This window comes from Myxine glutinosa, chromosome 9 (assembly GCF_964187855.1).
Source record: "Myxine glutinosa chromosome 9, kmMyxGlut1.1, whole genome shotgun sequence".
Taxonomy (NCBI): domain Eukaryota; kingdom Metazoa; phylum Chordata; class Myxini; order Myxiniformes; family Myxinidae; genus Myxine; species Myxine glutinosa.
In genome coordinates, this window is record NC_136269.1 from 11,030,132 (window position 1) to 11,055,130 (window position 24,999).

The 24,999-nt window shown below is 49.4% G+C and overlaps 1 protein-coding gene and 1 long non-coding RNA gene across 2 annotated transcripts; one reads left to right on the plus strand and one right to left on the minus strand.

Moving 5' to 3' along the window:
• Window positions 1-3,227: 3,227 nt before the first annotated feature.
• Window positions 3,228-6,601, minus strand: LOC137434754 (uncharacterized). The gene is made up of 3 exons (XR_013624486.1): window positions 6,426-6,601; window positions 6,015-6,125; window positions 3,228-3,820 (listed from the first exon to the last, which is right to left on the minus strand). It is a non-coding gene; the product is annotated as an uncharacterized LOC137434754 (long non-coding RNA).
• Window positions 6,602-15,078: 8,477 nt separating this feature from the next.
• Window positions 15,079-24,246, plus strand: DUSP10 (dual specificity phosphatase 10). The gene is made up of 3 exons (XM_068129590.2): window positions 15,079-16,182; window positions 19,263-19,616; window positions 23,102-24,246. Exons 1-3 carry the CDS (start codon window positions 15,354-15,356, stop codon window positions 23,365-23,367), a joined length of 1,449 nt encoding a protein of 482 aa, XP_067985691.1. The 5' UTR covers window positions 15,079-15,353; the 3' UTR covers window positions 23,368-24,246.
• Window positions 24,247-24,999: the final 753 nt, after the last annotated feature.

Consider the following 24,999-nt stretch of genomic DNA (forward strand, 5'->3'; position numbering starts at 1 on the left):
AGACCACAAAGAGACCATAAAGGCCCGAAGACCCCTAAAATTATTAAGACCCATCAGACCCTTTAAGATCCCTTATATCCTTTACAATCCTAAAACCCTATAAAATCCCCAAGACATTTTATAACCCTAACACCCTTTAAGACCAATCAGAACCATAAAATGCTTTAAGACCCCTAAGACCTTTCTGAAATCTAAAACCATTTAAGACCCCAAAGATCCCAGAAGACTCCTAAGACCCTTTATACCCTTATACCTTTATACCATTATTAACCTCGCCAGAGGAGAGGGTATTGCATTCAAGTCTGTTTGTTCATTTGTGTACACAGAACGTGAGTATGTGTATTAAGTACATTAGACCCTTTAGTACCTTAAGACCATTCAAGACCCCCTAATACCCCTCAGAACATTTACAACCATGAAACCCATTAAAACCACGAAGAGACCATGAAAAGACCCTAAGACCCCTAAAATTATTAAGACCCATCAGACCCTTTAAGATCCCTTATATCCTTTACAATCCTAAAACCCTTTAAAAACCCCCAAGACGTTTTATAACCCTAACACCCTTTAAGACCTTTTAACACCCTTTAGACCACCAAGACCCTTTAGACCTCGAAGACGTTTCAAGACCCCTATATCCCTTTAGACCCCTAACATCCTTTAAGATCATAAATACCCTTTAAACCCCTAAGACTCTATAAACCCTGGCAATCTGTGAGACCCTTTTAGACTCTATAGACCCCAATACAACCTTTAGAACCCTTAGACTTCTAAGACCCTATCAATCCTCTTAGACCTTTTAGAACCCCAAAGACCCTTAGACTCCTTTCTACCTTTTCAAATTAGACCTTCACACATTTCAATACCCTGGAGACCCCTTTGACATTTAGACCCTTTGTAGATATTTTAAGACCCTTTAGTCCCCTTCAGACAATTCTGACCTTTTAGACCTTAAATTACACCCTTGAGACCCCTTCGACATTTTCAGACATTTTTACCATTTGTCCTTTACAACTTTTCAAAACTTTGACCGTTACACATTTACAACGAGCCCATTTAGACCTTTCATTTTAATCAAGGACCTTTCATTTAGTATATCCTTCCATCTATTTGGCACACAAAATACACCACCCAAAACAAGTGCTGGTGAGGGTCTGCACTCTCTCATTGGTCTTTCTTGTTCATTTTGTGTTTCAGGGTTACATCACATTGTGTAACTAAGACTCATAATCCGTCAGATTTGTGTTTAATATTTCTTCTATTTCTTCAGACCCGATCAATCTTCTTAGCTCTTTTAGAACCCTTTTAGAACAGGTAATATTTCTTCATAATTTCACTCTTTCAACACTTTGCTGGAGAATGTCACACATGCATTCACACAAACAAGCAATTAATGTCCATCACACGAGTTCCAGGAATTCTCGTTGTTTGTTATTCAGCCAGGCCATCTCGCTTTGGCATGATGTTGCGGATTCCTCCAAGGTGCTGTCCCGATGGCACGCTGCTATTTATTTCTTTGCACTGATTTTGCCAAATAACCTTTTACAATTTGTTGTTTATTATCGATAGGTATTAATTAGTTGTCCTACTATACTGCCACTGGCCAAAAAAATAATGTTTGGACCATCCTGAATAGTCATGAGCTGAGGTCCTGACATATGATCATCCCAGGGTACTATGAACCTCCTCAAGTAAGTGATGACCCATAGTTCCGATGGTTCAAAAGCCCTAAATAATCCAAATATTTCCTTCCAAATTTCATATAACTAACTCATTCCACTTTGTTTCCACCTTCCCTTCTTATAGCCACTGCCAACTACACTATGTGTCTTTTACACCTGAGAAGGTATAAATTTGTCCAGTATGGACAGTGCATTGGCAATGGATCCCAATGGCATCAATGGTCCTATCCTCATATTGTACCCTGCTGCTCTTGCTTCTCTGTCTGCTTTCATCAGCCTGTCCTTCACCTTTCGCTGCCTCTCGTAACCCAATAAGATCACTCTTTCATTATTCACAAACTGATCCTCTCAACTACAGGACAGTAATCTTGCTTCCAATTGGAATCCATCATTGCTACCGATGTCAAGTTTTCCTTTTCTCAAGTGGCGCCTGTTCTGTGACTGTGAGGTTGGTTTCCATCCTGGTCACTCAAGTATGGCTATGCTACTCCACCAACATGTGTGGAGGCCCTTCGTCTCAAACAGGAAATCAGGACTGCGTTACTGCACATATTTAATCTAATATTGTAATCTTCTTGCCAAGCTTGCTGCCTGTGTGCCATCGATATTTTTCTATCAACAAAATCCATTTTTCAACTCTCCCAGTGGAGGTCCGAGTAACCCAAGGCACTGTCTTGGTCCCTAGTCTTGTTCCTTATTATCACAAACCCTAAACAGCTTCCTGATTGATCGATGTTCAACCAACAGTGTGTTGCTTGTGTTGAGTGTTTGCTGTTGTTGCTGTTGTTGTGTATAGCCCTGGACAGTTCTCTCGAACATGCCAGCGGCACGGAGACAGCTGATCGATCTCCCAGGAGCGACCCAGAGATCCCCCATATCCAGCATGGTGTACCCTGGCCTTCAGAAAGTCACGGCCATGACAGAGACAGAGACAGAGACAGAGACACAGAGACAGAGAAACAGAGGCAGAGAGAGAGAAACAGAGACAGAGAGAGAGAAACAGAGACAGAGACAGAGGCAGAGAGAGAGAAACAGAGACAGAGACAGACACACAGAAACAGAGACACAGAGACAGACAGACAGAGAGAGAGAGAGACAGAGACAGAGACAGAGACAGAGACAGAGACAGAGAGAGAGAGAGAGAGAGAGACAGAGACAGAGGCAGAGAGAGAGAGAGACAGAGACACAGAGACACAGACACAGAGACAGAGAGACAGATAGACAGAGACAGAGAGAGAGAGACAGAGAAAGAGAGACAGACACAGAGAGACAGACACAGAGACAGACACAGAGACAGAGACAGAGACAGAGACAGAGACAGAGAGAGAGAGAGAGAGAGAGAGACAAGAGGGAAAGGGCCTGTCTATGGGGACCGATCGGCACTCTGACCGTGACCTCGCATCGCTGCTCTGATGAATCCTGGCAAAAGGGAATAATGGGAAGATTTGGCCCCTGACTTGCGTTGGGGGGGTACAACCACCACGAAGAGGCATCCCCGATAGTTGTTACTTGTGTTTATTTAAAAGGTAAAGGTAAGCAGCACACCGCACGGTGCATCATCAAAGCACTTCATGCAGCCAATTTTATGAGTGATGTGTGTTTGATCGTAGTAACGATCGTTAATATCTGCTTGTTGCAACCTGTAGGCATTTCAAAATTATTTCAATCATCTTCTCCCGACAAAGTGGTTATGGCAATAAAGCACGAATTGATCCCTCAACTAGATTGATATGGGATTAGATGTCATTATATTGGGATATAATATTGGGATATTATGGGATTAGATATGGGATTAGATATGGGATTAGATTACATATTAGATATTAGATTAGATATTGATATGGGACTAGTAGATATGGAATTGATCGATCCCTTAACTGGTGGTCGATGCATTGAGAGGTAGAGATTGCTCGTCTACTGCTCACGAAGGACACCCTGGGATCTTTAACGCCCACCAACTACTGATCGCAGATGGGACACCCAGTTCAATGTCCACCCGAGGGACGTCACACACATTGATGATTCACCCTGCCTGTGAAACACCGCGATGACAGTTTATAGTTGAGTCGGGATTCGAAAGGAAAGGCAGCTGAGAGGCGAACTGACATGCATCCCTCCAGGGAGTATAGACTGTGATCCTGAAGGTCATGCAGGACAAATGTGTAAGAAGGACAGTCACCCTTCAGTGATCTAAACAATCCTATAATGGGAGTGGTTCTGAACAACTCACTCTGTGTGCAAATCTCCAACATATTTTCAGCTTTGTGAATAATAAAAAGTTACATTTGGAAAGCATGTAGGTTTACTGTATATACGAGATAGTTTTCAAATCATAAACTAGACTTCTTATAAATCATACATTAATTACGAATTAATTAATTAATATATATATATATTTTTTGGGATACAAGATCGAGGCTCGTGTAAGAGCTAACATTAATCACACCAAAAAAATCAAACAGACACATAAAACATATAATAAGGGGAGCGGGAGACAAGGGAAGGGGAGAGAGAGGGAAGGACACAAACACAACATTTGAGAGCAGGGACATTAGGAGAACTTTGGGTGGGAGAGGACTTAGGGGAAGGAGGCGTGGGAAGTGGGGGTGGTGAGAAGTATAAAACATATGGACACTGCAAGGACTTCCAGGAAAGAAGTTGGTATTTCAAAAAAGTGGATCTGGGGTGAATTAGCGGGGGTAGAAAAGATCAAGGTTTTGGATGGGGGAAGATAAGAGATGGTGGTGAACAGGTGTTTTAAAGACCTGGAGGGAGGAGTGGGATTGAAGAGAGCGAGGGAGTTTGTTCCAGAGGTGGGAGAAAAGATGAATGAGAATAATTAAGTTATCTTAGGAATTAAGAAAAGAGGAATTAAGTTATCTTAGGAATTAAGAAAAGAGGAATTAAGTTATCTTAGGAATTAAGAAAAGAGGAATTAAGTTATCTTTGGAATTAAGAAAAGAGGAATTAAGTTATCTTTGGAATTAAGAAAAGAGGAATCAAGTATACGTTCGTACCTCCTCCCATCCCCCATGAATGTGTGCTGGACTCCCTTGTTGTGTTTATTCATAGTAATCTTCATAAGACTTAGAATAAGTTAGGTTTCTGCTTCTTGTCCCCTTTTTCTTTCCTATCGATAAGTTGCACTGTAAATACTTGTAAGTAAATCTAATTATTAAACGTTTCCTTTCCCTCTGTCCGTGAATGGTTTTCTTCCATTGGACCGCCATTGCTCGCACCCAGAGTAGTGATCGGCCATAACAAAATTAGCATCAGCCCGGCGTGTACAAACAGTTGCTTGGCCTTCTAAATTTCCATCCAGGTGGTATACTGCCGGGGGAAATGTTCCCTGATTGAAACTGTCACATGGTACAGGTAAGTGGTGTCAGACGATTGGACCCCGATATCGCACGACGGACCAATTGGCGTTTGTAGTGGCTGGTTCACAACCTGCCGAAGTACGAAGTTATTCGTGCGCGGCAGCATCTGGTCCGGTCGGTTCGGGAGGGAACGGAGGCTAACCCCCTCATAGTGGACCCGAACCCCGGGCCGTAACAATATATGTATGTGTGTGCATATATATACACACATACATATACATATACACAGTCATGGTTTAAAATTGTAAACCTCTATATTAAATTAGGCTCTGTTATTGCAACTCAGCGAGCATTTCATGGCCACCCCAATCCCCAGATTTGACCCAAGCGGATTTCTTCCTCTGAGGATTTTTGAAGAGACAGTTTTACAAGACACATCCCACATATGTAGATGAACTCAAGATGATGATTACTGAAGCCATCACTGCCATTGATAATGACACATTGAAAGCAGCAATGAACAATGCACTGGTTTGATGCAGGGAGTGCATCCATTGTAATGGACAGCATTTTAAAAGACGTGACTTTTCGAAGTAGGGCTGGGTTGCGCATACTGCTATGATGTCATACAATTTCCCAAACCTGTACTTCACTTTACTCTACTAAAAACATAACTTACTTTACACAGTCTTGGTTTATTACAGAAATAGATGTGTCAGATATTAATGACACACCTTGTGTTTAAATGCGATCCAATAATTTTGTCCATGTCGAATCACAAGTACCATATGGAAGCATTAAATCACAATGAACCAATACATTGCCTCACCATCACTCGTAAATAACGTGACAGACTCAGAATAATGAAACACAAAACACGAAGACAACTCTTCTAAACATCAGCAAGTCACAACCAGGAAAGGTGGCATCTCATCAAAGCTTTTTGAAGCGTTTTCCAAAACGTCCATTACTTCACACTATGATACATCACCTCCTTGGCAGCACCACCCACCATTCAGGATTGGTTTGCAGTTTACGGAGTGAACATGTACATGGAGACGTACGAAGAAGTGAAATGGTCCTGCGCAGCCAAAGGTCTCCATGTAATGCAAAAATCTTGACCCTGAGAAATCCCACCCAAGCAGATATGACATCATGTTTCTCAACTCTATTCGCAAACACAATTGAAGGTTAAATTGATGCATTGATATAAATAAGAATCATGAACATCATCTGAATTGTTCGGTTAGCTTCTTTTTGCTGAACATTAAAAAAAAAATAACAAAAAAAATATTCTTATTGGAGACATTTAATAGGACACTCGTGTAAACAGAAGGGTAGGAATGGTTGATGATCCGCAGACTATTCACATAATGGGATGTCCCGGCTTGGTGAGATCAGAGCTAGTGTGATGGGAACTCACGTGATGATGTATTTCATGCTTACGTATAAGCAAGCCCATGGCTGTGATGACACCACATCTGGTGATGATCCACTAATCCTAGTTACCCACACCAGGGAAGTGAAAAACAAGCTGAAAAAGGATGTTGGTCAGCTCGTCTCTGAATCCTTCAACAACCCTGACCCCACCTCAGCGTCCCTCACTTGCTGAATTCAGGGCGGGGGGCGGGGGGTGGGGGGGGAGGAAACATTTTAATTTATTCACAAAACGAACAGCAAAGCACCTTTTGCATAACATAGCGTCATGTTCAGGCAAATGGCATTACCTCATTCTAAATTGCTGATGTTTCTCTTTTTATACGCATACTAAGTGGGTATTCACTATATATGTATTCACTGTATTATAGCCTATTCACTGTACCATATTCACTGTACGTGTTCACTGTACTGTATATTCACTCTACTTTATTATCTGTGTGTGTTCAATGCACTGTATATTCACTGTACTGTAGCCTATTCACTCAACCGTATTCACTGTACGTGTTAACTGTACTGTATATTCACCATATGTGTTCACTGTACTGTATATTCATTGTACTGAAGCCTATTCACTGTCTTGTATTCACTGTACTGTATCTGTACTGTATATTCACTGTACTGTAGCCTATTCACTGTCTTGTATTCACTATATGTATTCACTGTACTGTATATTCACTGTACTGTCGCCTAATCACTATCTTGTATTCATTGTACTGTAGGCACTGTATGTATTCACTGTACTGTATCTGTACTGTATATTCACTCTACTGTAGCCTATTCACTGTCTTGTATTCACTGTACTGAAGTCACTATGTATTCACTGTACTGTATCTGTACTGTATATTCACTCTACTGTAGCCTATTCACTGTCTTGTATTCACTATATGTATTCACTGCACTGTATATTCACTGGACTGTAGCCTATTCACTGTCTTGTATTCACTGTACTGTATATTCACTGTACTGTAGCTTATTCACTGTCTTGTATTCACTGTACTGTAGTCACTGTATGTATTCACTGTACTGTATCTATACTGTATATTCACTCTACTGTAGCCTATTCACTGTCTTGTATTCACTATATGTATTCACTATACTGTATATTCACTGTACTGTAGCCTATTCACTGTCTTGTATTCGCTGTACTGTATTCACTTTATTGAAATGCGGTGCTATGCGCACGACATGTTTGCCAAGAAGATAAGCAACAACGCGGGTAACCAAAAAGAGTCTTTATTCCAAAGCTCAACTATAGCACTGACTTGCTCGGGGCTGCGCGCCCCGTGTATATCCCGAGGCCACGCCTACCCCTGGGGCGTGACCGACACCCTCTTGGTGCGCGGAATGATGTCACCACGCCAGCGAGCCATCGTGTCCACCACACGCGCCCCCCCAGAATTCCTGCGCACCTGAAAGGTCAGTTTGCGGGGCAAACGGATGACCCGGCCGAAGCGCCCTCTGGCGGCTGGCGGCGCCTGAGATGCTGGGATGTCATCTGGGATGCCTCCGGCGGCACCTGGGATGGGTGCAGGACCGGGGGGGGGGGGGGGCGTGCCGGCGGGGCTGGGAGGTGCCGGAGGTCCGCCCACCGGGGGGCGGCCCCGATGCGGGGGCCGAGCCACTGGCGGGGGGCGGTCCACATCGAGGTGGGCCGGCTTGAGCCGGCCCATGGAAACGCGGTCAGGAGTACCGCCGATGTCGAGGGTGAAGTGTTTCGCCCCGGTCTCCAGCACGCGGAAGGGCCCGTCATACGGGGGCCGCAGCGGTGTCCGGTGGGCGTCGTGGCGAACGAACACGTACTCCGCCGTGCGAAGCTCTGGGGCGACGTGCATTGGCGGGCACCCGTGGTGTGCAGTCGGCACCGGGGCGAACCTCCGGGTGGACTCCTGCAGTGCGGAGCGCTGCTGCGCAGCGGACCATAGTGCCGTGGAGTCGGGGAGGAACTCGCCCGGCACCCGCAGCAGTTGTCCGAAGACCAACTCCGCCGCGGATGCACGCAGGTCGTCCTTGGGCGCCGTCCGGAGGCCCAGCAGGACCCAGGGGAGCCTGCGACCCAGCCGCCGTCGCGGATGGTGGCCCGGAGCGCGGCCTTCAAGGAGCGGTGGAAGCGCTCGCACAGGCCGTTGGCCTGGGGGTGGTAGGCCATGGTGCGTTGCAGCTGGACGCCGAGCCCCCGCGCGACCGCCCCCCAGAGCTCCGAGGTGAACTGGGGGCCGTGGTCGGACGAGATGTCCGAGGGGGCGCCGAACCGGGCAACCCAGGTGGCGATGAATGCCTGCGCGACATCCGCCGCCGTCGTCGCCGCCAAAGGCACGACCTCCGGCCACCGGGTGGTGCGGTCCACCATGGTGAGGACGTGGGTGAAACCCGACGAGGGGGGCAGAGGTCCCACCAAGTCCACGTGAACGTGGTCGAACCGACGTTCGGGCACCGTGAACGGGGCCAACGGGGCCTGGGTGTGGCGGTGCACCTTCGCACGCTGGCACGCGAGGCACATCCTGGTCCAATCGTGGATGGCCTTCCAGAGGCCATGCCAGATGAACTTGTCGGTGACCAGCCTCTGGAGGCCTTCGTGCCCGGGTGGGACAGGCCGTGGATGGCGTCAAAAACCGGGCGCTGCCAGCCTGCGGGCACGATGGGGCGAGGCCGCCCGAGGGAGACGTCGCACAAGAGGGCCGTGCCCACGCCGTGGAATGGCACCTCGGTGACGCGGAGGCCCATGACGGTGGTCCGCAAGGCCTGGACATCGGGGTCGGCGGTCTGGTCCGCCGCCATCCGGGCATAGTCGATCCCGAGGTGGACCGCGTGGGCGACGGACCGGGAAAGGCAATCCGCCACCGGGTTGTCCTTTCCCGCGACGTGCCGGATGTCCGTCGTGTACTCGGACACGGCCGAGAGGTGACGCTGCTGCCGGGCCGACCATGGCTCAGCGACCTTGGCCATCGCGAAGACCAGGGGCTTGTGGTCGACGAAGGCCGTGAACGAACGGCCCTCGAGCAGATGGCGGAAGTGCCGGCCCGCCAGGTGGAACCCGAGCAACTCGCGGTCGAAGGTGCTGTACCGGCGTTCGTGCGGGCGAAGCTGCCGGCTGAAAAACGCCAGCGGTTGCCAAGCACCACGCACCCATTGCTCGTGCACAGCGCGGCGCCCACCGCGTAGTCCGACGCGTCGGTGGTGAGGGCGATCGGTGCATTGAGCGCCGGGTGCGCGAGCATGGTGGCATGAGCCAAGGCGAGCTTTGCGACCGCGAACGCCGCGTCCATCTGCTCGGTCCAAACAACTTCACCTTTGCCTGGCTTCCCCCGGAGGGCCTCGTGCAGGGGGCGCAGGAGCTGGGCGACGCGGGGCAGGAAACGGTGGTAAAAGTTCACCATGCCCAGGAACTCCTGGAGCCCCCTGATCGTGCGGGGGCGCGGAAACCCCTTGACCGCCTCCACCTTTCCCGGTAAGGGGGTGGCCCCGTGCCTGGTGAGGCGGTGCCCCAAAAAGTCGATTTCGGCGATGCCGAACCGGCACTTGGCGGGGTTTACGATCAGGCCATGCTGGCCCAGGCATTCGAAGAGCGTGCGGAGGTGGCGGAGGTGCTCTTCGCGGGACGCGCTTCGCGATGAGGATGTCGTCCAGGTAGACGTAAACGCAATCCAAGTCGTGCAAGATGCTGTCCATCAACCGTTGGAACGCCTGAGCCGCATTCTTCAACCCGAAGGGCATCCAAAGAAACTCGAAGAGGCCGAATGGTGTAATGACGGCCGTCTTCGGTATGTCCTCTGGCCTGACGGGGACCTGGTGGTATCCGCGGATGAGGTCCACCTTAGAAAAGAAGGACATTTTCGCCAACCGGGTGGAAAAGTCCTGAATGCGAGGGACCGGGTAGTGGTCGGGGGTGGTGGCATCGTTGAGGCAGCAGTAGTCTCCGCACGGCCGCCATCCCCCGCTGGGCTTCGGCACGATGTGCAGTGGCGACGCCCAAGCGCTCTTGGAGCACTGTACGATGCCCAGCCGCTCCAGCGTAGCGAACTCCGCCTTCGCCACCGCGAGCTTCGTCGGCTCGAGGCGGCGTGCCCGGGCGTAGACCGGTGGCCCGACGGTGGGGATGTGATGTTCCACCCCGTGCTTGACGGCCACCGCCGAGAAGGTGGGCCGCGTGAGGGCCGGGAAGCTGGCGAGGAGGCGGGTGAACTCGTCTGCTGCCGGAAGCGTACAGACCAACCTCGCCGGGACCGAACCGCTCAGCAAGCCGCTTGGCGATCCGCTCGGTGAGCCGCTCAGGGAGCTGCCCAACGAACTGCTCAGCGCGCAAGCAAGCGAGCTGAACGTTTCGGCCTGGATGAGCCGTCTGTGCTTCACGTCCACCAACAACCCATTTGCACATAGGAAGTCCGCACCGAGCAATGCCATGGGCACGCTGGCGGTTACGAACGTCCATTGAAAGCGTTGCCCTCCAAACCGCAGGGAGAGGCAGCGCTTCCCGAATGTGCGTATGGGTGTACCGTTGGCTGCAAGCAACGCGGGGCCCTGGCCCGCGGTTCGCTTGTCGGACGTGGAGGCGGGGATAACGCTCACCTGTGCGCCTGTGTCGCAGAGGAAGCGATGCCCGGACAAGGTGTCCATGACAAAAAGGAGGCTGCCGGAAAGGCTGATGCTCAAAGCCGCTACCGAGCGCCGGCCCGGGCGTTTCCCGACTTGCCAAACGAGCACGGCGGGCAACAATTCCTAGCCTTGTGGCCAAAGCTGGCGTGGAAACGGCACCAGGTTTGCGGCGGAGGCGGAGGCCGCGGCTTTCGCGGTGGTGGTGGGCGGGGCGTGGCGGCGGCCATGAGGTGTGCATCGGCATCAGCCTCGGGATCCACGAGGTGTGCAGCAGCATCAGTCTCGGGATCCGCGACGGCCGCACCGACTCTCGCCCGCGTGTCACAAGCCACGAAAAACTTGTCGGCCTGGACGGCCAGAGTGCGGGGTTCCTTTATTTTGGAACTGGCCAACGCGAGGCGTACCTGTGCCGGTAGCTGGCGTAGAAAGAGCGCCTGGAATAAAAATTCCGGGGCTTTGTCACCCAGCAGCGACAGCATGTAGTCCATCCAGACCAATGGTTGTGTGTCGCCGAGTTCGGGAAGGTCCAGGAGGCGGTCGGCCCGTTCGCACTCCGTGAGGCCAAACGCGGCGATGAGGAGACGCTTGATCGCCTCGTACCTGTGGTCGGCCGGTGGGTTCCGCAGGACAGACACGACTCGGGCGGCTGTGCCGGGCCCGAGGGTGGCGATGACGTGGTAATAACGCATCTCATCCGCCGTTACACCTCGAAGTTGGAACTGTGCCTCGGCCTGCACGAACCATACCTCGGCCTGAGCTTCCCAAAACTCAGGGAGCTTCACCGCGACCGCGTTGTTTGACATGGCGCGTTCTGTTGGTCGGCGGTGGCTGAACCAGCGTCGAGGTCACCAGTGAAGTGCGGTGCTATGCGCACGACTTGTTTGCCAAGAAGATAAGCAACAACGTAGGTAACCAAAAAGAGTCTTTATTCCAAAGCTCAACTATAGCACTGACTTGCTCGGGGCTGCGTGCCCCGTGTATATCCCGAGGCCACGCCTACCCCTCGGGCGTGGCCGACACCCTCTTGGTGTGCGGAATGATGTCACCGCGCCAGCGAGCCATCATGTCCGCCACAATATGTATTCACTGTACTGTATACTCAATGTATGTATTCCGGTATGTATTCACTGCATGTATTCGCTGTACTGTATTTACTGTATGTATTCGCTGAATTTACTGCACTGCATTGGCCTCATTTCAAAATGAGTCGTTAAATCCATAAGTGATACTTCTTGCAATCAGCCAATCATATAGTTTTCAAAAACTGACGTTTGCAATGAGAACTCAGAGAGATCAATGTTAACGTCCTTCATGACGATCTCTTGTTTCCTTCTGGGTATTGTCGTGACTGTGACCCCAAGTTCGAATCCCATATTGAATAAAATTACCCAGAAGGCCATGCGATGTGGCCCAGCATAATGGCCAGGGTACAAGCAGGATCCCGTCCAACAGTAGATCCCACAGTGATGTAACAACAGTATATCTGATGACCCTGCATTATCCTACATTAGCAAGGTCTAAGGTTCGAATCCGGCTTTGCCTTACATTCTTATACTCTTTACGAGGTAAATGGCTATTTTAAGGGCATTATTACCTCCGCCACCAAAGGTGGAATGGAGGTTATGTTTTCACTCCTGTCTGTCTGTCTGTCCGTTTGTGAACAAAACATTTCAAAAAGTTGTGGAAGGATTCAGACGAAATTTGGCAGAGATGTGGCGTATGTGACACCGACTAAATGATTAGATTTTGGTGAAGATCCGGATTCGGATCCGGCTACGAGAAGTTTTAAAGTGATTCTTCACCATTAGGAGATAGGACCAAAAAACGATACATAGCAGGATATCTCAAAAAGGTGTGGACGGATTTGGACGAAACTTGTTGGACAGGTTGGGTGTGTGACAAGGACAAAGAGATTAGATTTTGGTGAAGATCTGAATATGGATTCGGATATGGCAATTATTTAATTTTTCATGTGATTCTTCACCATTAGGAGATATGGCCAAAAACGATACATAGCAGAATATATCAAAAAGTTATGGACGGATTTGGACGAAACTTGATGAACAGGTTGGGTGTGTGACAAGGACAAAGAGATTCGATTTTGGTGAAGATCTGAATATGGATTCGGATATGAGAATTATTTAATTTTTCATGTGCTTCTTCACCATTGAGAGATGGGGCTAAAACCAATATATAGCAGAATATCTCAAAAAGTTATGGATGGATTTGGACAAAACCTGTTGGACAGGTTGAGTGTTTGACAAGGACGATTCGATTCGATTTTGGTGAAGATCCGGATCCGGCTAGTATAATTTTTAAAGAGATTTTTCACCATTGAGTGATATGGCCAACCAGGTGGAGGTATGCTCTCTACTTCTACTGAGTGATGTTCTAGTTAATAATAGAGCAAACGTATATGGTTATGTCGTTATGTTTATATGCGACGAAAACGTTTTCGTTTTCTTCAAATAAAATTAACACCCTCTTAATAAACCCTCTTAATTACGTTTAGACTGTTGAGACCCCTCAGACCTTTGACGACCCTTTAATTCCCCCAAGACCCTTGAAGAACCAAAATACCCTTAAAGCCCCCGAATACCCAAAACACCCAAAAGACCCAAAATACCCTTGAAGGCCCAGAGGCTCAAAAATACCATGAAGACCCAAAACACCCCGAAGACCCAAAACACCCCGAAGACCCAAAACACCCCGAAGACCCAAAACACCCCGAAGACCCTGAAGAGCCAAAAGACCCTTAAGACCCAAAATACCCCGAAGAACCAAAATACCCCAAAGACTCTTAAAGACCCAGAGGATCCAAAAGACCCTGAAGACACCGAAATGGTCAAAGATGCCTATCCCTCTGAAACGACGTATGGCGAGACGCGCTGAGTCACAATAGTACAAATAATGGAGTTCATATATGATTAAGTCCGTGGCCCCCATGAGGATATAACAGTCATTGATAGTTTATTTACAATACAAATTAAAACATGATGTATGTCATGACAATATGGGAGGGGGAATGATGCAGTGATGATGCAGTCACTCATTGTCCTCGTCATAACAAAATGTCAACATTAAAAAGAAACTTCTCGTCACCAATAAAAGGTTTCTATATGATCCCTATAGTACTATAGAGTTATCCTTACACAGTGGTCACATCAAAACAATGGTTATAAACAATGTGTACAATGCTTATCCTTTCCAAGTATTACCTATTCAGCATACCTTGATCAGAGTTGGCACCTATTTACGAATGACATATATCATTAGCATCAGTACACGTCATCCTCATACCTCGTCCATGAATACCTGAGCCACACACGAGGTTGCTATTTTGTTATCACGCCCTAAAGGTTGACGCCCTAACCCTACAAATTAGCTCATTTCTAATGTACAAAGTCCTGTTCCCTTCCAGCCCTCCTCGTACCTTATTACTCACGCGACGACACTTAGCACACCGTCATTGATAACGATAAATCTGCTGTCTCACCTGCTCGCACTCCTGAATTGTGAACTGTGAACTGTGAACTTGAATTCTCCCTTAACCTCTCCCAATGTCCGCAGGTGATGGCGAATTGTGCCTTGTGATTGGTGGTTAAACGAACACCGAGCAGCGCGTGCACGAAGGATCCTCAGGTTGTGATTACTTACGTCGTATTTACACCGTTTACTTCACTAAATGCACCACTTCAAGCGGATTTACTTCGGTAATACAGAACGAGTTCATCGATGAACACGTGGTCAATCGATCGGGTAATCAATATCAGCGATAAAACTGCATATCGATCGTGTTATGACGACGTGAGGTGGATTAAACGAAGAAGTAAAAACACTAAAAGGTTCAAATGTATTTCGACGTTTGCGAAATAATAATTATTTTTTTTGTAAAATTCTTTTTCCAGTCGATGATACAGAAACGAACTTCCGTGAGTGCGCGTGCGCGGCTCAGTAAGCGTGCGTAACGAGTCACGAGCCCCACGGAATGACGTCACATGCAGGAGCGTCATGCCGCGACGTGATTGGACGGCGGTGATGTCATCGCTAAGAAAAGACCAGACGGGGCGGCTGACGGTTTAAATAGCGAGAGCGGCCAAGTTCCGCGAGGGAACGTCCGTAGCGACCCGGTTAGTGCCGATCGGAAGGGTCACTACGTGCGGTTAATAGGAAAAGGTAAATTGTTATTGGTGTGTGTACGAGTGAGGGAGACGTCGGGCTGCAAAAGGTGCTTTGCGTGGGAATCGTTCCTGGCAGAGGGGGACCCTCTCGGTGGCCGGACGGCCGGTGGTGGCTCGATCCGTCGCGACAAACCGGCCCCATGCCGCCCTCGCCATTAGACGCGCGTTTCACGGCGGCCTTGCAGCAGCAGCACCATCGGCGACCCGTCCGCCCGCAGGATCTGGGTCTCTGCCCCGTGAGGAAGAAGAAGAGCAGCTCGCTGGACCTCGTCGCGTACGTGCCCCCTCCGGGCTGCGCCGCCATGCCCGGCACGGGGTCCAAGTCGGGCCCCGTGAGGTCTCTGTCGTGCGGGTGCAGCACTAGTGCGTGCTGCACGGCGCTGCTCAGCTACGAGGAGAGAGCCCGCGGGGCGGTGTGTTCGGACAGTTCGAGCAGCACGGCGGGTCGTGCCCTGCACTCGGTCGACTCCATGGAGTCCATGTACCCGTGCTCGGGCCGTGCGGGAGGTGGCGGCGGACTGACCTTCGGGGGTTGTGCCCCTTGTCAGCACCTGAACCAAACCGGCGGGGGTGGTTCATGTCGATCCTCGGTGGAGTCGACCATTCAGACGGACTATCGGACCATTTGGCCCAACGATCTCGCCCGCAGGCTCAGGATGGTCGAGCAACCCGGGGTGACGCTCGTGGACTGCAGACCCTTCCTGGAGTACAACCGTGCGCACATCCAGGGAGCCGTGCACGTGAACTGCACGGACAAGATGAGCCGTCGGCGAATCCAGCAGGGCAAGGTGTCCGTGCTGGACCTGCTGTCTGCACGGGGGGAGTCGTGGCGGACGCACGGACAGGACGTGGTCGTGTACGACGAGTGTGGCGGCACCGAAGGGGCGCGAACCTCCGGGCAGCCGGTCGGGATCGGGTCGGTGCTGGAGTCTCTGCGTCGAGACGGCAAAGACCCCGTAGTCCTCAAGGGTAAGGAGGTGTGGGCGACGTGCGGATCTTCCCCCAACCCCGGGAACGTTAATTGTCCAACGTCTGGTGGTCGTTTAACCGATTGGTTACGCTTGGGTCAATGGACACGTGATCTACCTGGGTACTGAGCGCAGATGGTGTTTGTGTACCTGTGATGTGATCGAAGCGAAGCTGGTCGAACCTTGATATCACGTGACCGGGTATCTCTTGTGGGTCGTGATTTAATTATGAAAAATTAAATAATTAAACAGAAAAGGGGGAAAAAAAATTCGCATTATTTAATTATTCATGACTATGTCGCTTTGTCATTCTAATGTCATGACGTCATAGCCTGCCCTCGGTCGGTGCTGCTGGGCATTGCTAATCCCACGTGACCAGTCATAGTTAGGCAACTCTGCTTTTCATCATCATTTCATTTATTGCCTTCTTGTGTAAATGTTCACAAGCTCGCTTTGTTTATTGCTGAACATGCAGTGGAGGACCAGGGGTCACGGCTTGGGGGTAACGAAGGCAGCGGGGTCTTTCGGTCAGCGTGGTTGATGCACGGAAAGGTCGTGGAGGGGGTGGATAGGTCTAAATGGGTATTACCTGGATGCATTGGAGATGGAGGGGCATGGGGACGTCAGATAGACTTGAATGTGAAGGTTGGTGCAGCACAGGCATGATGGGCCAAATGACCTCCTGCTGCACCAAAGTTCCTTGTGTGTACATCAGTCGCACGCACAGTGCTGCCCAGTGTCCCACTAGCTCGGTCGGTGTATCTCATTAATATGTGGGAAGATGTCATGGTAGGGGCACGGGGGGTCATGCCCCTGGTTTACCACGGGCTATGACACGGATACCATGGTGTGGCTGTGTCATCTCCGAGCTGCAACCGCCCTCGTATTTTGAGCTGCGGTGAAACGTGGCAGGTGTACTGATGAGTGCTGGGTCAGGGTGTGGGAGAAGGACTAAACGGAACGTGGTGCTTACGTGGAAACCTTGAAAATGCGACAGGATCAACATGGCAACGTCTCGGAGTTGGTGAAGCAAACCTTTGGCTCGATCATCGCCTTCCATTGGGTGCTCATTCGGCCTAAAGCTGCTATTTAGGTTTCGTATCCAGGGGTTCCACTCCCGGTACATTGTCGGTTCCATGCACCTGCACCGACGTCGTGGACAAAATTGAACTGCACCCATGTTGTACAATGCTGGAGCGTACAAGATTGATGTCCCTTTGTCCACGAGGTGTGCTGCTGTGCTTGCTCGGAAGATTGCCATTTTCATCGCTTTCACACCTGGCAATTTAGCATCATTATTGGAATTTTGTCTCATTCACCGGAGTCGGGGCCCTCGCTCTAACAAATCGAAAACATAGGGGCGATACCCCTGGCGCTCACCTGGTAGAGTAAACGGTATACTACACTGACTATAGGTACTTTAAACCAATTTCAACGGTTGCTCGAAGACAAAGCAGCATGGCGAATCACACTAACATAATCATAAGACTAAACAAACAAACCCAAAAAAATACCTATTTTGGGGGGCAACCCCCTCCCACCCCGTGTACCTTCCCAGACCGCAATTTTTCCAATGCCTTGAACAAACTTTGGTACATCACAGGTGTTGAAGGTTGTGGTAAAGTTTCATCGAAACAATATGTGGTTTCAGAGGATAAAGCAAATTCCTATTTTGGGGGGTCAAACCTGGATCCACGTAGACCCCCCCCCCCCTAGACCCCGATGTTTTTAATGCCGTGAACAAACTTTAGTCACAAGACAATAAATATAATTTGTGCCAAATTTGGTCGCAATCCGATCAGCAGTTTCGGAGAAGAAGTTTCAGGTGTTTACGGACGGACGGACGCATAAGCTCACCTGAATTTCGTTCCAGGTGAGCTAACCATGGGTGGCCATGCCATTATCGGGAAGAAAGTGTTGGTTTTGCTACCTCTGGCTTTTCCTGTTGATGAAGCAAATCGGGACCATAATTTGTTTTTCTGCAATGAAGTCAAATTACTTCGATGCAGAAAAACAAAATGGTGCCCTATTTGGAGTCGGTGCCAACTATTTGGAGTCGGTGCCAACTATTTGGAGAAATTGATTGACATGTGCACAAGATGCTGCTTCTTCCCCTCTAAGCTGTGTCACCTGGGTTTGAATCTCAGTCGAGCTCTAAACTGTGATTCGTCAATGTGCCGTCCCTCGGATTAGCGCTAAACTGGGTGTCCTGTCTGCCGGCATTAGTTTGTGGACGTTCAAGATCCCATGGCGTCCTTTATAAAGAGTCGGCGAGCTATCGCCGGCACCATGTCCCAATTCGAAATTCCTGCCCAAACCTTCGTTGAATGTCAGGCCAGGTAAGCCGGATCATTAAATATTTGGGCCCTGCTTCCTCCGGCCAACCCCACAATACAACAACAACAACAACAGGCATTTTAAAGCCATTTTCCCTGCAAGAGTGGGGGTTAGCCTTGCGGTCCCCATGACAATCTTCTCCATTTTGCCCTATTTTCTGCATCTCTCCTTATTAACCCCCTTGCCCGCATTTCTTCTTCGACCATCTTTAGCCAAGTCTTTCTCGGTCTTCCCCGTCTTCTACTTCCTTCTACATTCATTTCCATCACTCCTCTCAACCAGTCACTTTCATCCTTCGTCAACACATGACCAAACCATCTCAACCTGTTCCTCTTCACAGCATCAATCACAGGCTCTATTCCCATCATCTTTCGCAATTCATCATTTGTCTTCCTCTCTCTCAACGATACTCCGCACATCCACCGAACCATTCGCATTTCCACCCTTTCCAGCCTTCGTTGCTGCTCTACGTTCATTAAACCCCATAATGTGGGAATAATTTTGCTTGTTGAAGAAGAATTGCACAAGACGCAGCTAAATTGGTCATTTTAAATACTTGATATGTGAATTTGTGTTAACAGAAACATTTTACCCTGGTGCGGTTGACTGAACGATCTGGAAACTTCCAACGTTCAACAAACGTCGTCCTGTGCAGTGCACACCTAAGTATAGAGGAGTTGGTGTTGCATCATTTTATTCTGCAACCACCACTAACCACTGTGCGTGCGATGTTTCCACAACCAGGTGGCTTCAGCAGCTTCAGGCGGCAGCACGAAAACCTCTGCACCAGCTCGCTCCACATCCCATTGGAGTTGCAACCCTGTCAGAGCCGGTTCGGCGAGCCTGGCAGGAGCACTCCGGACATAGAGAACGCGGAAATTACATCGGTGCTGCCGTTCCTGTTCCTGGGCAACGAGCGAGATGCGCAAGAACTGTCACACCTGCAGAGCCTAAACGTGGGCTATGTGCTGAACGTCACGGTGCACCTGCCGCTCTTTCACTATGAGCACGGAATTTTGCGCTACAAGCGCCTGCCGGCAACGGACAGCAGCAAGCAGAACCTGCGGCAGTATTTTGAGGAAGCGTGTGAGTTCATCGGTAAGATTGCGAGTGCGTGCACCGGGTTTGTCAACACACACTAATTCATGTTGTACTACTTTGGTGAAAGCAATGACTTTCCACCAACAACCGTTTAGCTCTCTTGAGGCTTGGCCTATGAGGAACACCTTGGCAGGTTAACATGAGATTGTATCCATTGCTTGGTAAAAGGGTTCCACTGATGCTTGCAAAATTTGCTAAATGCGAAGACAAAATGTACATATTTTGCAAAAATTTGGTATTTAATATCTTTCGATTAAACAATCGGGTAAAGCAAATTTGAATTCAAATTGAATTGCACCAATCACTTATCTGTGTATGTTATCATGTCTATTATGAAGTGGTGTTCCATTAATAATCAAGAATAACATTTCCTTGGTCTCAATTTAGTGACTTGCGACATGCAGATCGTTCCTCGGCCTCGATTCCGGCGATGTTGGTTCCTCTGCCTCGATTCCGGCGATGTTGGTTCCTCGGCCTCGATTCCGGCGATGTTGGTTCCTCGGCCTCGATTCCGGCGATGTTGGTTCCTCGCCCTCGATTCCGGCGATGTTGGTTCCTCGGTCTCGATTCCGGCGATGTTGGTTCCTCGGCCTCAATTCCGTGCGGATCGTTCCTCGGCCTCGATTCCGGCGATGTTGGTTCCTCGGCCTCGAATCCGACGATGTTGGTTCCTCAGTCTCGATTCCGGCGATGTTGGTTCCTCAGTCTCGATTCCGGCGATGTTGGTTCCTCGGTCTGGATTCGGGCGATGTTGGTTCCTCGGCCTCGAGTCCGGCGATGTTGGTTTCTCGGCCTCGAGTCCGGCGATGTTGGTTTCTCGGCCTCGAGTCCGGCGATGTTGGTTACTCGGCCTCGAGTCTGGCGATGTTGGTTCCTCGGCCTCGAGTCCGGCGATGTTGGTTCCTCGGCCTTGAGTCCGGCGATGTTGGTTCCTCGGCCTCGAGTCCGGCGATGTTGGTTCCTCAGTCTCGATTCCGGCGATGTTGGTTCCTCGGTCTGGATTCGGGCGATGTTGGTTCCTCGGCCTCGAGTCCGGCGATGTTGGTTTCTCGGCCTCGAGTCCGGCGATGTTGGTTTCTCGGCCTCGAGTCCGGCGATGTTGGTTACTCGGCCTCGAGTCTGGCGATGTTGGTTCCTCGGCCTCGAGTCCGGCGATGTTGGTTCCTCGGCCTTGAGTCCGGCGATGTTGGTTCCTCGGCCTCGAGTCCGGCGATGTTGGTTCCTCGGCCTCGAGTCCGGCGATGTTGGTTCCTCGGCCTCCATTCCGGCGATGTTGGTTCCTCGGCCTCCATTCCGGCGATGTTGGTTCCTCGGTCTCGATTCCGGCGATGTTGGTTCCTCGGCCTCGAGTCCGGCGATGTTGGTTCCTCGGCCTCGAGTCCGGCGATGTTGGTTCCTCGGCCTCGGGTCCGGCGATGTTGGTTCCTCGGCCTTGGGTCCGGCGATGTTGGTTCCTCGGCCTCCATTCCGGCGATGTTGGTTCCTCGGCCTCGAGTCCGGCGATGTTGGTTCCTCGGCCTCCATTCCGGCGATGTTGGTTCCTCGGTCTCGATTCCGGCGATGCTGGTTCCTCGGCCTCCATTCCGGCGATGTTGGTTCCTCGGTCTCGATTCCGGCGATGTTGGTTCCTCGGTCTCGATTCCGGTGATCTTGGTTCCTCGGCCTCGGGTCCGGCGATGTTGGTTCCTCGGCCTCGGGTCCGGCGATGTTGGTTCCTCGGCCTCGGGTCCGGCGATGTTGGTTCCTCGGCCTCGGGTCCGGCGATGTTGGTTCCTCGGCCTCCATTCTGGCGATGTTGGTTCCTCGGCCTCCATTCCGGCGATGTTGGTTCCTCGGCCTCCATTCCGGCGATGTTGGTTCCTCGGCCTCCATTCCGGCGATGTTGGTTCCTCGGCCTCCATTCCGGCGATGTTGGTTCCTCGGCCTCCATTCCGGCGATGTTGGTTCCTCGGCCTCCATTCCGGCGATGTTGGTTCCTCGGCCTCCATTCCGACGATGTTGGTTCCGCGGCCTCCATTCCGGCGATGTTGGTTCCTCGGCCTCCATTCCGGCGATGTTGGTTCCTCGGCCTCCATTCCGGCGATGTTGGTTCCTCGGCCTCCATTCCGGCGATGTTGGTTCCTCGGCCTCCATTCCGGCGATGTTGGTTCCTCGGCCTCCATTCCGGCGATGTTGGCTCCTCGGCCTCCATTAGGGTGATGTTGGTTCCTCGGCCTCCATTCCGGAGATGTTGGTTCCTCGGCCTCGATTCCGGCGATGTTGGTTCCTCTGTCTCGATTCCGGCGATGTTGGTTCCTCGGTCTCGATTCTGGCGATGTTGGTTCCTCGGCCTCGATTCCGGCGATGTTGGTTCCTCGGTTTCGATTCCGGCGATGTTGGTTCCTCGGTCTCGATTCCGGCGATGTTGGTTCCTCGGCCTCGATTCCGGCGATGTTGGTTCCTCGGTTTCGATTCCGGCGATGTTGGTTCCTCGGTCTCGATTCCGGAGATGTTGGTTCCTCGGCCTCGATTCCGGCGATGTTGGTTCCTCTGTCTCGATTCCGGCGATGTTGGTTCCTCGGTCTCGATTCTGGCGATGTTGGTTCCTCGGCCTCGATTCTGGCGATGTTGGTTCCTCGGTTTCGATTCCGGCGATGTTGGTTCCTCGGTCTCGATTCCGGCGATGTTGGTTCCTCGGTCTCGATTCCGGCGATGCTGGTTCTTCGGTCTCGATTCCGGCGATGCTGGTTCTTCGGTCTCGATTCCGGCGATGTTGGTTCCTCGGTCTCGATTCCGGTGATGTTAATTCCTCGGCCTCGATTCGTCACACAATAAACAATGTGCTTTTGCACATAATTTGTTCTCGCACCACAAAGATCCTTTATTATGATTGTAAAAATGTAATATTTCAACTCTTCATAGTTTTGTCCTGAATTTAAACTTCCTGCTTACAAGGATCTTTGACTTCATAACTGTATTTGTTCCATTTCTGTATTTATTCCACAACCGTTATTTTTTGATGAAACTAACATGTTTGGAGTATATTTTACCCATTTATTTATTGGATTGTCAAAAGTATATTTTTATTTATCATGGTGATTTTCTATTTGCCATGTCTGTGTATTTTTGTTTATTTGCCTGGGGATTTGTTAGTTCAGATATGCAAAAATAGACTTCTTCTTACTGATGCCTTTTTAATAGCAGTCCAAGAATAGTTGTGGATCAGTTTTTATACTTAACTTTGCATTTGCCATTTATTTAACACGATATGTTGTGCATGTAAAAAATGTTTGCCTCTTTTCTCCCAAGGCCCACCGCACTTGCGGAGGGTTATCTTGAACTGCTTTTGCACGTTACTAACCATGTCCAAAACCCTGCCGCATTGATGGAGGATTAACGTCTATAGTCCTGCTTGTTGTTACTTGGGTTTGCTTTGGATATTTGAGATTCTGGTCTTTGTATTCATCAATATGAAATACCTCCTCCCCTTGCTTTCTTTGCAGAGGAAGCCCATCAAAGTGGCCTAGGACTCCTTGTGCACTGTCAGGCAGGTGTTTCACGATCTGCCACTATCATCATTGCCTACCTTATGAAGCACACGCGCATGACTATGGCCGATGCGTATACCTTTGTCAAGTCAAAGCGGCCCATCATCTCACCCAACCTAAATTTCATGGGACAACTGCTGCAGTTTGAGGAAGACTTGAACTCTGGTGTGAGCCCACGCATTCTAAACCACCGCTTGCTCGGCTTGGAGACTGTTGTATGATGCAACAGACTATATCAGACCGGTGAAAACATTACCTGCAAGGTTTTGCTGTATAATGAGCTATGAGGAGTAAGCTTACCGTTCCCTCCAAGGCCACAAAAAGCCTTAAGATGCAGGACTTTTGTGGTGGACTTTGAATGGATCTTTAGTGCTGAGTGGAGTTCACAGTTGGTCTGCATTCTGTTGGCCAAGCTGGGAGGGAGAGGAGGGACAATGGGCCAAAGGCCAAGAGTGGTGCTATTAAGCTTGGACACTACAGTTTCTACACAAGCTCCAGTGTTCTCTGGGAGACATCTGGAGCAGGTAGTTTTGCAACATTTTCCAGTGTACTTGGAATTGGGATGTCCCATGACCATGCCTCAGAGCCGCAATAACGTGCCGGTCACTGTGTTACACAGTTTCACTACCAAGGGCTTTGTGCAGCAAAAATGCCGAAATGCACACCATAATCGGTGGTATCAAACAAGCTTGAGTACTTAGCAGCTATAGTGAAGCATTTCTGCACGCTCACAGTATCGATATCCTTGTCTCGGCCCATGCTTTTGGACCTCGGGGTGAAAAGTAAGTCAAATACTTTTACTCTGAAGAAATTGCCGTCTTTTCTTTTAACAAGGTGTTTTTGTTCCCCAAATCGATCTTCTCGAAACAATCGGTCAAATGAGATTTGGTCAAATGAGCCGACACATGGAATTGTGAAATAATAATTGCACTATGCTAACATTTTCAGGAATTTTTAATACATCTAAAAGCCAAAGAAGCTGCAGTGTTTGTACGTTAAAACTGAGACTAAGGGTGGTTGTCAGAAATGGTTATTTATTAATTGTAGAATACAATTGGGGTTTTTTTTTTTATTGCTTATAATAAACTAATAATTTTGTACTTTTTGTCTACGGTACTTTATATTTTAACTTTCATTTTTGAAGGACCAAGTGAGTCACTACAGCTTATGTAATTTGAAGATGTTAAAGTTAATAACTAGCAGTGGTTACCCGGCGTTGTCCGTTGCTGGTCTAATCCTGTTGGCATTTTGAAAGAAAAAAAAAAACTTTTTTTTTTTTAGTGTGGATGTCACACTTCCCCACATCCCCAAAGAAATGGGATCGGGGATCATTTAATATTACCTTTCCATGTAGCTACAAAGTCTTGGGTGATTAAAAAATATATATATATATATTTAAAAAAAAAATTTTTTTTTTTTGGCCTAAAACTCCCTGGCATTCAGTGATGAACTTCAAAGTTTGAAGATCTGTTTGGCAATCTCTGAGAAAAATGGCGACAGACAAACATGTCATCGTATGCGTTACTAACTTATTTCTGATACTCGAATGTTTCTTTTCAGCAGTATCCTCAAGCCAAGAGATAAACGTTGGCATTTTTTTTTTCTTGTTGGTTTACACTGTCCAAGGCTCGTTGAACTGCTTTAGTCACACACAAACACCAGACTTGACCAGACAAACTCAGCAGCTGAACTTGGGGGAAGTTATGTAACTTCCCAGTCCCAGGGCACTCTGGGTGCCAGTGACACCATCATGATGAGATGTTGCTTTTCTCTTCACACTCCACGGGCATTTAGGGAGGAATTTCCTCCACACGAGTTTTTTTTTTTACGTTGAAGGCTCCAGGCACGGATTA

What these genes read in the sequence shown, in the direction of transcription:
- DUSP10 (XM_068129590.2), top strand. Translation starts at nt 15,354, where the DNA reads ATGCCGCCCTCGCCATTAGACGCGCGTTTCACGGCGGCCTTGCAGCAG. An exon ending in AGACCCCGTAGTCCTCAAGG is followed by an intron (nt 16,183 to 19,262) that starts GTAAGGAGGTGT and finishes TTCCACAACCAG; the next exon opens with GTGGCTTCAGCAGCTTCAGG. An exon ending in GGAAGCGTGTGAGTTCATCG is followed by an intron (nt 19,617 to 23,101) that starts GTAAGATTGCGA and finishes CTTTCTTTGCAG; the next exon opens with AGGAAGCCCATCAAAGTGGC.